Source organism: Pectinophora gossypiella, chromosome 13 (genome assembly GCF_024362695.1).
Source record: "Pectinophora gossypiella chromosome 13, ilPecGoss1.1, whole genome shotgun sequence".
NCBI lineage: Eukaryota > Metazoa > Arthropoda > Insecta > Lepidoptera > Gelechiidae > Pectinophora > Pectinophora gossypiella.
The window spans coordinates 7,887,392-7,900,952 of record NC_065416.1 but is presented as its reverse complement, the minus strand read 5'-3'; the positions used below and the strand labels follow the sequence as shown (position 1 = coordinate 7,900,952).

The window sequence follows — 13,561 nt, the reverse complement described above, 5'->3', positions numbered from 1 at the left end:
TATTTGCCCTACGCCGGAATTAACTTCAATAACGATAAAAGTAAATTGCAATAGAATTCTCTAATTTACACAGGTTCACATTGAAAAACTAATAGAATGGTTATTGCTTTCGGTCACGATACCCCCGAAACGCTAACACACGTCGTTGTTGCCTCTAATACGCTACTATTCCGGTTGTATTGTAGCGGCGCTGCCAATCATGTAATTATAGTTTCCACCATTGAGCTGTTGGCTTTACTCTTTATTATCCATAACTAGGCTAATAACCACCTTCAGATCGCTACTAGTCAAAGTATACAACTGGTTATTAAATTTACTGATAGAGTATCGATTACGAATAATGACAGACATCACGGTAATGTCTTTTAACGATCCACCTCTTAGCTCCCATGCTATTTTGACTTCCTTAATGACCAGGTTAATATAGTTCACAAAGTTTAAACTTAAACCACCGGAAGTTGTTTTATAGTTACTAAATATAAAATAATTTTATTACACAACTTAAATTCACACAATGATTAACACATTTTCCATTAATCTCCAAATCAGCTAAGTAGATTTAAATATGTTAATTTTATTGGTTGATATGATACATGAGCGTTATTAAAATATACACCCAACCGGTTGCGCTATGTAATTATGTATATTAACAATTAATCTGATAAGAATGACTGCGTCGTTAATTTAAAAATTTATAGACCTATTAAGTAGTTAAAGACAGCAGTGAATACCAATTTAATTTTGTAATATGTTTATTATATGATTAGACATGTGCAAGTAGGAGAGTCTCTCGCATTAATTTACAAATGTTTGCAAATTGAACATGTCGTTCGACTTCCAATTAGTATTATTTGAGAGTACAAGGAGGTCACAATTACGTTAATTTTGTCGTCATTAAAGCGGCAAAGTGGAAACCATTCATGTGTAATTACGCTAAACTGAAGACTCGTTCTGTTCTTATACCCTGACATTTACTTTACTTTAGTTATTTAAAAAGTATCATGTTGTGTAATCATCCTTGTGTAAATGGGATTGTAACGAATTAGGTGTTGAGGCCTACAATATTGTTGGGTTAGGCGTTCCTATAATGTAATGTACGGCTGTACCTATTCCTCCAAGTTGAAACACAAAGAGCAATTTCCTTGACGAACTCCAAAATTAACGACAGCCGAACAGAATTCCTGTGACCAACAAAAACGTTTATCCCTTTGATTTGTAGTCATCACCACGAACATTGTCAATGCCTGTCTCTGTTTACTATGCGCGCGCCGTCACATCGGACGAAATTCCGTATGCCGCGTCGAATCCAGGTCATGAACAAACAATTCTTGCGCTAAATATTCCGAAGCAGATGCCTATTTAGTACCCGCTTTGTAAGATAAATATCTCTCTTTATATGTGACGTGACAAAACTGTGTTATTATTTTTGAAGTTCCTCCCATAATAGTGCTGATTCCAGCAGACTTCTAATTTTATTTTGAAATATGAAGTTTTTTTTTTAATAAATCCTAGCATTTCATTTACATGAGAGGTGACTGGCCACTAAAAGTATTTTAACTCCACTTTGTTCTCAAACTGTATATTAGCAAATCTAAACGCGACGATTGGCAAACAGAGGCGAACCACAAAATGTTAATAATGTAATTCTACAATAAATTACCGAAGCTGCATGAATTATTCATGAAGTGAGGCGAACTCGGCATACACACGCGAGGTCCTGCGCCCCATGCAGCCGCCGTCTGTCTTTTTACAACATTCAACTCCCACTTTGTCAGCCAAAAGTGCCCGCTTCTGTATTGAACAAAAACATCCTCTTCTGTTGTTAGCTCTTAGTTCCTGTAAATTGGTTTTACGCTGATTGCCATCAGACATTTTATTCAAATTATATTCATAATTGAAATATCTTTCTGGTGTTAATAATGTTCCCACAACTCGGTAACATTTTCAACATATTAACGCAATATTAAAATTAATATAAAAGTCGGCTGGGCCGCCGCTACCGCCGTTACAAAGTCACCGCAGGCTATGATCGGGACGCTCGCTGTGTGAACTTCGCTGCGAGACGAATTTCTCCTTGAATTTTAAGTCCTATCCTATTAAAAGTTTGTGGAAGTATTAGAATTTCGAATGAGGGGCGAAAAGCTATCAAGGCGTTTTTTCCGGCTCTCCCCGCGTCGTAGCAACCAGCGCGGGTGGAGGCGGCGACCGGCCCCGAGGCTGGGATCGCGAGATTATGCTTCGCTATCTGTTTTGAATTCATAATTTGTATATAATTAATTCAGCTAACTTATTTCAAAAGTCATTAATTGTTTCTAAACGTTCGTGAAACGAATACAACAACTGAAAGCTAACAAACAAGGTTTATTGCAAACTATAAAAACACGTTAACGATGTTACCACTGGACTTTTGAATGAAATTATAATTTTCAGAACATGAAACACCTCCACACAACAAAAGTGAATGTTCAATATTACGATCGTGTTAATATTCGTGTTTTATTTTGACAGCGTTGACTAATACGCTCGTTTATTTTTATTGCGGTGTATTTGTGTCGCGCGTGTTTCGCTCGCGGTGGGCTCGCCGAGACTATTATTACCCGCCGACACGACATCACTCATCGCGCTAATATCTCACTGATTATCTATTTTAATAATGCAACCTCGTTTTGACAGCCCGCCAACAACGTTCAATAACATTGACGGACAGCCCCTACTTTCTTATTATTTTATTTATCCTCTATTACTCCGAAAATACGACGTCAAACACAATTTACGAGAAATTGCTGTGAATTTGTTCTGTTTATATTTTTACATATCCAGAATGTTTTAGTTAGCGTTAGTTTCTTTTTGGCTTCGGAGAAAAACAGATATTTGCACATGTTGCCAAGTCAAAAATAGAAAATAATATGTAGAGATATAAATCATTGTACAATCTTAGACAAAGTTTAGTAAATAAACCATTTGAAGCTATAATGTCAGGCTATATGTTTTTTTCTCAGCCGATATTTATGTAGCTGTCTACATAAATATAGGCGGAGAAGAAAAAAAAGATTAGAAGCCACCGTCGCGCGGCACCTTTGAATATCTTATTGCGAAGACCGGACGCCGAGGCGTCGCGCGCGTCGCCGCCCGCCGGCACGCGCGACCCATACTTGATTTATCACTCCATTGTTGCGGAGCGACGACCCACCCTCCCCGGATAAGGCTAAACATTCAATTGCCGGAACGCTCCCGAAACGATTTGTTCCTTCCATACGATCGATTGACTTTTTTCCGGTCACTTTTCGATGTTTAAGTGGATCAGAGTCTATTCGATTATTTTGACCGTAAAATGTACACAGTCTTTAGTCTTTCGTTTCTGTGTGTCTGTCTCCCGTTTGAGATAACACTGACAAAACATCAAAACATCAATGATAATTGTACTCCGGAAATAATTTTACAAAGTGAACCTAAGCCAATAATCAGGATCTCCATTGCGTTTTAGAGACACGTATACCCCAGCACACCTACACATAAGATTTATCCACGTCTGTGATTAGAATAAAGGGGCATAGATACTTTATGGATCGCAGAGACAATGCCACTCAGATTGCGTCCGCCGTAAACGGTGCGGTTACCCAGCTAGTTTTATTGAGCCATTCTCTCGCTCGCTCGTAAATATCCCCAAGTAATTACTTACCATTCTCTCTTAAACACTCCGGGTTTGTTGCTGTAAATAAATAAAACTCTTCCGAGAAGTTACTCGCTTCCAAGCATTCCAGCCGTTGAAAATTTTCTCCTTGTCGTGTCGAGTTGTTTCTTCTTTCGATTTCAGCAGAATTTTTCTGTTTCACTTACTGATTTGGCTTTTACTTATCGATTCTTTCTACATTTCAAAGATTTTCAAAAATGCTTTGTTATTAGTTTTAAATTCCCGCGAAACATTTTCAGAAACTTACACAATTCTGCACCGCTCTCTGGCATGCTCTGCGAAATGTGAAATTTAATGGAGGTCATTTTCTACACAGTAAGCTTACAACAAATACGGCGATTGGTTAACTGCCAGCTTATCCGGACTCTAATGTGAATTTATTCTTATTCAAACTGCATCACCAGTTTATATTCCGACCACTAACATTACGTATTTCACTTGAGCTTAGATTATTATGCAGATAAAATACGTAGATAGATAAGGGCCTCGTGAACATTACATGGAAATCAAGTAGAGCCGCCGCAATACAAACTACTGTTTTTATTGCTCGTGATATTAATGTAGGTATCCTTATTAGCAATTTGCGTCAGATCAGCTGCAAATACTCGATTAATAGAGCCATAACTTTATAAGGTGTGTATCGCATTAAAAATATTGACACATGTTACAAGTCGCACGTTAATTATGTGTGTTAGCCGCGAGTGTTTTAAATGGTGTTATTAGTATAAAATTTCCATTAACATTAGTTTATGTGTCAGACGTGATTTCATCTTCATTGAACGAATACAAAAAGGCTGTGGGCGGTTATTGTGTGAGGTTAGAACAATAGTCATACAAAGTTAGAATGCTAATAAGTACATTATACGGGGCGGCCGGGTCGGCGAGAGGACTACGGGTACAACCAAACTGAGCGCGGAATTATCCGCTTCCGTGACACAACTATTGTATGCCGGTACCAGTTAAACCGTTATGTCACTATTGGTGTTGCGTTTCGACCCTTGTATAAATCAAGACGGTCTTTGAACGACGTCGGCTCTTTTCGGCCCTCCGTCCCATCCCTTGCGGACCTCCCTGTTTCGGACAGGTAAACTAATGAATTATAAAGTGGAGAACAAAGCGCTGTAAGAAAATAATTAAAGCAATTTTTTTACCGGAAACGTCTAAATTGCATTTAATTTCAATAGTAAGGGACTATCGTTAACTAGATGTTTTAGGGAAAAAAAAACGGTATTTAAGAAGACGCTGCGGATAAATGTTTATTTTCTTCGTTCTTTGTTACAGGCGAGCCCAGAAAATAGCAGAAACGCCTCCCCAAGATATCACGATGCGTCTATGGAAGACGTGAGTAAATTGGATGTAAGTATCCAAATGTTTCATTTATAACTTTAGTCGTTGTTAATTTTGCAAAATCATGGTCTTAATTTTAATAATATTTAATATAAGTGTCATAAGTTTTATCATGGTTTATTTTCAGGCCCCGGATACTGGTGCTCTGTTCCGTGTGGCGGGGGCGGGCGCGGTGACGGGGGCGGGCGGCGGTGGCGGCAAGAACGAACTGGTGGCGCGCGGCGGCAGCGGCGGCGCGCTCGCGCTGTCTCGGGCGCCCGTGGGCGGCAGCGCCAGCCCCGCGCCCGCGCCGCTGCCGCAGCCCGCGCCTTCGCCCGCGCCCGCCGCGTTGCCGCCGCCCGCGCTGCCGCCACCCACCTTCCGCGCCGACACCCCGCACCGCAACACTGGCGCGCACATCCCCGCGCTCGACGGTCACGCCGCCACGGCCACTGCCACCGCCACGCAGATCCCCGCTCGGCCCGTGGGAGCCGCCGGGCCCGACACGCCCGAGCGGCCGGCCAGCAACAACAAGCTGCAGCCGGGTGCGCGTGCCGCCGCCGACAGCCCCACGCCCGCGCCGCCCGCTCCGCCGGCTCCCTCGCCGCTTTTCCCCCCGCAGACCGCCTACCAGGCGCACGCTCCCGCCGCCGCCCTGCCCGACTACCGACACACCAACCACGAGACGCGGACGGAGCCGGCCGAGCCACCGGCGGCGCCACTGGACCTGCACTCGTCGCGGCCGCCGCTGCTGACCGGCGCGGCGCCGCAGACGAGCGTAACGCGTGCTGCACCGCACCCGGCGCCGGCGGCCGCGCTGGCGGGGCCGGACGCCCGCAACCCGTCTCCGGCCGCTGCCGCGGCCGCGCACGCCTCCGTTCCTACCTCGTTCCCGTCGCGCGTCAATGGCGCCCCCCCTGGTGCCGCGTCGCTGTCCGCGCCGCCCACCAACCCGACCTGTCTTCCGACTCAACCGCTGCCTGTCCCGCCGGCCTCGCCGGTAGCATCTTCCCGCCCCTACCCCGCCCCCTCGATCGGGTCTAGTCATGTAAACTCGAGCATCAATTCCAGTATTCACAATCATTCGATACCCTATCAAAGTCAATCGAGTTTACAGAAACATTCCGTTCAATCGGTGTATGCGAGCAGACCTTCTCATCTTTCGCCCTTTAGTGTTTCTAATCACATTCTCTCGTCGAATCATATCCAAGCTTCCACGGCGTGTCAACCGACCCCTACGCATATGAGTCACCCTCTCAACAGTCATTCCATAATGAACCATACGAACCATTTACCATTTCCACCTAATATTCCCCACTCGTTGGCGACGTCTCTGCCCAATCACATCGGTCTGCCGCCGCCCCTGTCATCTACTGCTGCTAGTACAATACCGAATTACACGTCTAGTTTGAAACACCCCGGACTCAGTTTGCCGCCGCACTCTGCTTCCCTGATGCCACCGAGTTCACTTCATGCGCCACACAATCACGTGGATGCATCGCCTACATCGAGCGCTCCGGCAATCGTCACACCTACGTCGAACAGTAGTCACCCGAGCAATCACATGTTAGCGCCGGCCGTGCCGGAGTCGAGGCCGCCGGTAGTGGACTCGCGACAGCCGGCGGTGTCAGCGAGCGAGCTGGCCATGCGGTCGGAGAGCGCGGTGGTGACGTCACTGGCCTCCAACGGCTTCCCGCCGCCTGCCGTGTACTCGGGCGCTGCGTACCCGCCTCTGTACGCGCCCTACGCCACCACGCTGCAGCACAGCCCTTACCTACCAGCCGCTGCTGCTTCACCGAGGAATACTACAGACGCTGTTAGTATATTTCAAATTAATTTACCTACTCCTATCTTAAGAAACGAAAAACCATGGAGCCCACTTAACGATTAACATTAAAAAGTAATGTGATTAATTCTTGAAATTTTTAAATAACTATTTTTCCTTACAAAAAAGCAACAAAGGCATCATGAACTATAAGTGTATGTATTAATACAGCGAACAAACCTATCGTCATCGCCGCTGGTGGCGCCGAAGACTCCCAAAGGCGTGCGTCCTCATACACCCGGGTCGACAGGAGCGGCGGGCGCGCCTCACGCACCACATTCGTTTTCACCTCGACATAGTCCTAGCAGAGAACGTGATGGTTTCAGGTACATTTTTCCATCTATACCTACAATAAAGCTTTAGTTAACTTAGTTAAGCGTTATTCGCGTAAACTTTTTTTGATGTAAAAGGACGACGGGAGGAATGACGATAAAACCGCGTGTTGATGTTTCAGTGCCCTGAGCGTGTCCCGCAGTTCGGCGGCGTCGGCCGTTAGTGCGGCAGTGTCTGCGCCCTCCGTGCCCGCGCCGCTCGCCGCTCCGCTCGCTGCCCCCCTTGCGGTTAGTTTACCTTGTCGATGGATAACTAATGAATCTCTTGATTCAATTAAAAACAAGTTTGAAATGTATTGACAGAAAGGAAACACCATTGTTCAAATAAAAACACTTGTTGTATGATCTCTTGAAGATAGTGATAAGTGACCAACCTATGATCGCCTATTGCGTTAGACAGCATTGTGATAGCAATAAAGAGTATTTCGGCCTCCCATTCCGAGCTCAGTTGTATGGTCACCACATTTTTTTCCAAACCACCGCTCAGAAGTTGCCAGTGCACTTACTTCGTAAAACAACTCGCAAATAAAATAATACATTTTGTACATTCCAGGGTCCTCTACCAGCACCACTGGGCCCGCTGGTGCCCCTGTCAGCGGCGCTCGCTACTCCCACGCCGACGGCGGCCGCGCCCGCCGCGCCGCACCTCACGCACTCCCTCGCGCCCGTGCCTACCGTACCCAGTATCAGCTCAAGTGCCAAGCCTCCTGCGCATTGGGGCGTCACGTCAGTACACATTATTGTTTATATGCTTGCTGCGATGCCTCCAAAAGGTACAATATCGAACAGAAAAAAGATCGTTGATGCATCGAACACTGAACATTGTAATTCATCGACACCTCTTGCTTCTTTTACTTCTTATCTGTATATACTTTTTAAAAACCTCAAATGCCGAAAATAGTAACATAATAGCCACAATACTGTCAATAACTTGAGGGAGAACAGGGAGACTCCAAAACAGTGTCACTGACACTGACCATCGGTCATTGACTTTTCATTCGTAATAGCCACTTGGGATCCGAACGACGGCTATAGTCGATAGTGTGCGCGAAGGTGTTAATCGTTATTCTGTTATACAATATAATTAATGGTGAACCTATATTTCCAGCAGGGCGACAGCGGCGGACCGGCCCGGCGGGTTCGCGCCGGCGCCGCCCTTGTTCGGCGCGCCGCCGCTCGCGCCGCCCAACCCCAACCCCTTCTCCGCAGAGTCACTCTTCCAATCCAGTGAGTTATCAACTGTTATTATAAACCAGTGTGAATTAACTACACAACAACTAGAGATGGCGTAAAGTTCAGAATATGAATGTGTATCGGAATGAAGTTTACAAAATGCTCATGCAAAAGCGTGAGGGCTGCACGGTCAATCAGGACACGTTCCAGTGACGTATATATTTAATTCGTAAGAAGTGTAAATGTCTCACAAGTACAACTGTAATTCTACTAAAATCAGCTCTTGCGACATGCCGTAGTGTTAATCCCCGATTCCTGTTGGTGTGACGGGGCGCTAGAACGACGCTACATCGGCACCAGTAATTGTAATGTATTGTCACACCCCGGACACTTCATACAAACAACCTCGTTTTACACAGACACTACACATTGACATTATCAACACGTGCAACTGTGTATGTGACGTCTGAGGGCTGCAATCTACAATACTTAATTGAGGTAGACAAGAAGTTCTGAACAATATAAATAAGTAGGCCTTTAAGCGCTTAGCCTAGGTTCAAAATTGCAAATTATTAGCATGATGAACAATCATCATAAAAAATAGATAATTGTAGGCGCCGCGCAGGTGAACCAGCGCGCGGGCAATTACTGTGAGATCAAATATTCGAAATATAAAAACAACGCGCTGCCTACACGATTCAAATCTAAACTATGTTCGAAGAGGGGTGAGGTATTATTATTCCTTGTTCTATGGTATTGTCACACCAGCAATGTGCCGAGAGAACTTTAAAGAAATATGTATTACATAAACCTCGTTACATTTGCAGGTCCGGGCGCCGACCTACTGCGGCGCGAGCTGGACAACCGGTTCCTGGCGGCGGCGGGCGCGGCCGGCGCGGGCGGGCCGGGCGCGGCGGCGCGCACCGAGCTGCACCACCACCAGCACCAGCACACGCACGTGCACCAGCACCCGCACCACGCGCCGCCGCACCACCACCAGCTGCTCATGCCGCATGCGCCACTGGTACATACACTTATTATTAACACATTCCATAACACAACACATTGACGGGTTTATAATAATTTGACGTGACACTTGGAATCGGTACATCGTCTGTGGATTTGCCCCGGAACGTGTTAACCTTTCATCTAGTTAAATGTTGTTGTTCTACTCGACTTGATCTTTGAAGCTTTTCGACGTGAATTATTATAGATTTGCCGCAGATGGCATTAACTACTTGGCATGAGGAACTAGAGCATCTAATCAATACACATCCTTAAATGCTAATTCTATGCGTCTGCGACCGCTACATCGTCAATCCTTCGTGATGTATCAAATCTAGTCTGTCCCGAGTTATTTATTTATACAAATGTGTTTCCATTTTCAGTTCAAAGATGTCGGCAAGATGCCATCGTTGTATCGCACGGGCCTCGGTCTCGGGTACCCGTACTCATCCAGTCTGTTGCATCCTACTGCGCCTTACGTACCTCCCGCGCCGCTCTCCTCATACGCACCTAAGGTAACTATAATACACATCTTTATACCAATTGTACTATCGTTAAAACTGAATTCTGACCACTTTGTGCGATCTAGTACTAGTGTTTTTTAGAAAAAAATATATCGCTATATATTTTTCTAAAAAACACTTGTTCAATATCAGGTTTATATTTCGTTTTTATTATCCTCATTGTGATTTGTGATGTGAAAATATTACATAGAATGTCAGCATTCAGTTTTCGTATTTCTAACCTAGTCAATGTGAGCTAATGAGTTACAACTTTTTTCATAGTCTCAAATGTGCTGTTCTTAGCATGACTGAACTCACTTCATGTCCACACTCATCAGTGATTTGTTCTAGGGCTTCTTTACTACTTTCTTTTATCTAATTTTCTTACTTTTGTACAACAATTTTAACTTAAGCTTTCTTGACAGTCAGTAGTATCATAATTTTATTTCTTATAATACATAATAGCAAAATTCAAATACTAACTAGTGTTTATTTTCTGATTGTAAATATGGATGTTTTCCTTGTTTCTTCGAGTCTAGTTGCTTAACCTATATTTTGTTGCTCCGTGATCATTAACCCTTCATCGCGTCATGTTAACAGCCCGTAGTGTCAGCTGCAAGCGACCCCGCCACTAAACCACCACCACGACCCACTGTTGCGGTAGGTTCTATCTAGCACTTCATTACTCTATGCATGCTTTATCTTGTCTATGATATACGCCTTTGTATCACTATAATTAATTTCTAAACTACACGTAGTGGTCCAATTCATTCAACTGTGTCCAATATGGGGACGAATTTATAATTGTGAATGCCAAAGGTATAATTAAAAAATACATTAATTTTGTTACAATAAAACTTGTGTGACCGCCTCAGGTTGATTGAGGGGAGGCCTTGTGCCCAGCAGGGATGTATATAGGCGATTTATGTTAAAACTTGTATACGTATTGTATTATGTTTGTAAACTGTTTATATCGCGGTACATGGGTTCAAATCACGCCTAAACAATGTCTTGTGATAAGGAATATATCACAGCATAACTGAGTAGAATGAGATAAAAATGTGCTAAACAAATTTCGATGTTTTTATTGACCGAACGCAAATTACAGAAAACGGGCAAATGGAACGCAATGCACGTGCGGATTGCGTGGGAGATCTACAACCACCAACAAAAGGAGAAGACTGGCGGCGCGGGCGCTGTGGGCGGCGTGGGCGTGGGCCTGGGCGGTGTGGGCGGCGTGGGCGCGCCCGACAAGGACAAGCTGCGCGCCTTCCCCGCGCCCGCGCCACCGCCGCCCTACCGCTCGCCCTACGACCTGCCGCCCGCGCCCTACCTGCCGCACCATCCGCATCTTGGTACAATCGGTTAATATTACTCTTATATTATTTTACGTTCTGTATTTTGTACTCGTCACTAATCGAGCGGCATAAATATAAAATAACATTTTTTTAGGAATGTCGCCGTTCGCGAGATACGGAGCGGGGCCATTCCCCGGTGCGCCGACCGCTTTCGGGTTGTCGGCTTACGGTCGTGACCTAGCTCTGTCGTCGTCACTGCACGGCGTGCACCACCCGCCGCCGATAGGGCTGCACGACTGGCGCGTGCGGCCGGCCGCGCCCGCCGCCGCCGTCGCCGCCGAGGCCTCGCGCCGCGAGCATGAGGAGCGCGAGCGACAGCGCCGCGAGCGGGAAGAGCGCGAGCGGAGAGACCGGGAGGAGCGCGAGCGACGCAAGCAACGGGAGCGCGAAATTGAACGGGCGCGAGCGCGCTCGCCGCTCAGGAACGGTGCCCCCGAACCGATGAAGGTAGAGATTGTTTATAATTTAAATTATAAAAAATATTTTGTTTAACACATTTTAGTGGACAATTATAAATGGGTTGCCTGTGTTTCAGGACGAGCGTAAAGAACCTCCACGACCGCCTCCCGCCACTCTACCCGCATATCCGCCGCCTCCGTGGGACCCGTACCGCGCCGCCTTCGACCCGCTCCAGCATATGCGGTTCGCGCCGCTAGTGGAAGCCGCCATCCGCGCGGAAGAAGACCGTGCCAAGATGCTGAGTGCGTACGCGCACCACCACCAGCAACTGAAGGCGAGCCCACTGCTGCACCGGCCACTGCCACCGCACGCGCCGATGCCACCGTTGGGCGCGCATGCGCCGCTAGCGCCGCTGCCACCGCTCGCTCCGCCTCTTGCACCGCTCGCCCCCCTAGACCTGCTCAAGAAAGAGGAACCGCGATGATAGCGATGCGGCGTTTCCGCCGCGAACCCGCGTGTACATAACGTAGAGTAAACGACGTCGCAAGTGAGAGTACGACTAATTTAATGTATATCGTTTCGTATTATCGGTTTAGAAAATTATTTATTATTGTAACGTCGCTTGCAGACGACCGCCCGACTGCCGTGCGCCGCCCCGGCGGCGGTGGCGGCGGCGGGCGCAGGCGCGCTGCACAGTGCAATATAGGGGCGAGCGGAGCCTTGCGGCGCCGACTGTACACTACTGCTTGTTTATTTACATGAGAATATCTATCGAGTTGTTATCGTGACCATTTATTAGTTAATTATACATCAAATTGCTGATTAAGTGAAGGATAGGATTATCGGAATCGCTATCGATATAATTATACATATTTATATATACTTATAAATAAATGTAAATAGTAGCATGTAAACTAGTGTTAAAATATAGAATCGGTTTATTTAACGTCATACAAAGGAAAAAAACCCATAAATTATTATTGTATCGGGAGTCTAATTTAAGCTTCCGTTAAAAATCTCATAATGGTTTTTCAATTGTACCAGTGGAGTTTATTTATTTATTTATACTCCTGTCATTAGTGATCAATTAACAACAGTTTTTGTTACATAGCAGTTGATATTTCGTTTTTGATGCATTTAAAAGTATGTGATATTATTGTACTGTGAAATACATTTTGTCTGACTTCAAAAGTAGCGTCTATTCTCAGGTAATATAGATCTAATAAATATTATTGCAGTAATGTTCAAAGTTGTATAAAAAATCTAAATGGTAACATTATTTTTAAATTCTTGAACATCATAAGCAGTTGGAAGTATTGTTAGCGATCATGTCAGGAATCGTCTATTAACTAGTTGAGTGCCATTAAATCATACAAAGGACCTTGAGTCAGACAAAATTGGATATTGTAGAATTTGTCAAGGTAAGGCACATTTGATGTTTGTGTTCCAAAAATCTCAATGAAGTGCGACTCGGAAGTGTAATATAGTTTATACAAAATCATCCTGTATACTAAAAAGTAAATGAAAGCTTGGTGCGATTCAGAAAATACCATTAAAACTTTTGATTTTTATACCAAAACGCCTTTTTATATCCTTTCCTTTGCCTTTTCGCCGAACAATTATACGCAGATTTTTTTACGCAATGTTTCCCAAAACGTTATGATTGCCAACCAATGTACGCGTAAAAATATTTTTGCCATCTGTGTATTCAAATAGCACTTAACATAATAATACATCAATGGTTTAATTTCCCAACTAAATTGACTGATATTTTTTTAACACGCTGGTTTGGCTTTTGTACGAACACGCAAAAAACGATTAACTAGAATGACCAGTGAAAATATTTGCTTAGAATGCTGGTAACAGCATTTCCACCAACATCATCATCAACAAATAAATAATTTGAATTTTCTATTATAAAGTTGCTTGATGGTAGTTGACAAATTGGA

General features: G+C 44.9%; 1 protein-coding gene across 4 annotated transcripts in view; it reads left to right on the top strand.

Moving 5' to 3' along the window:
- Positions 1-13,191, top strand: part of LOC126372054 (mucin-1-like) — a 60,194-nt gene extending 47,003 nt beyond the window's left edge. For all 4 annotated transcript variants that reach the window (XM_050017575.1, XM_050017574.1, XM_050017573.1 and 1 more), the window contains 12 exons: positions 4,973-5,047; positions 5,166-6,833; positions 7,014-7,168; positions 7,297-7,402; positions 7,728-7,900; positions 8,283-8,401; positions 9,175-9,371; positions 9,736-9,867; positions 10,456-10,515; positions 10,964-11,219; positions 11,308-11,660; positions 11,749-13,191. In XM_050017575.1, coding sequence (XP_049873532.1) covers positions 4,973-5,047; positions 5,166-6,833; positions 7,014-7,168; positions 7,297-7,402; positions 7,728-7,900; positions 8,283-8,401; positions 9,175-9,371; positions 9,736-9,867; positions 10,456-10,515; positions 10,964-11,219; positions 11,308-11,660; positions 11,749-12,096 — 3,642 coding nt within the window. In that variant the 3' untranslated portion in view covers positions 12,097-13,191. The remainder of the gene's footprint in view (positions 1-4,972; positions 5,048-5,165; positions 6,834-7,013; positions 7,169-7,296; positions 7,403-7,727; positions 7,901-8,282; positions 8,402-9,174; positions 9,372-9,735; positions 9,868-10,455; positions 10,516-10,963; positions 11,220-11,307; positions 11,661-11,748) is intronic.
- Positions 13,192-13,561: the final 370 nt, after the last annotated feature.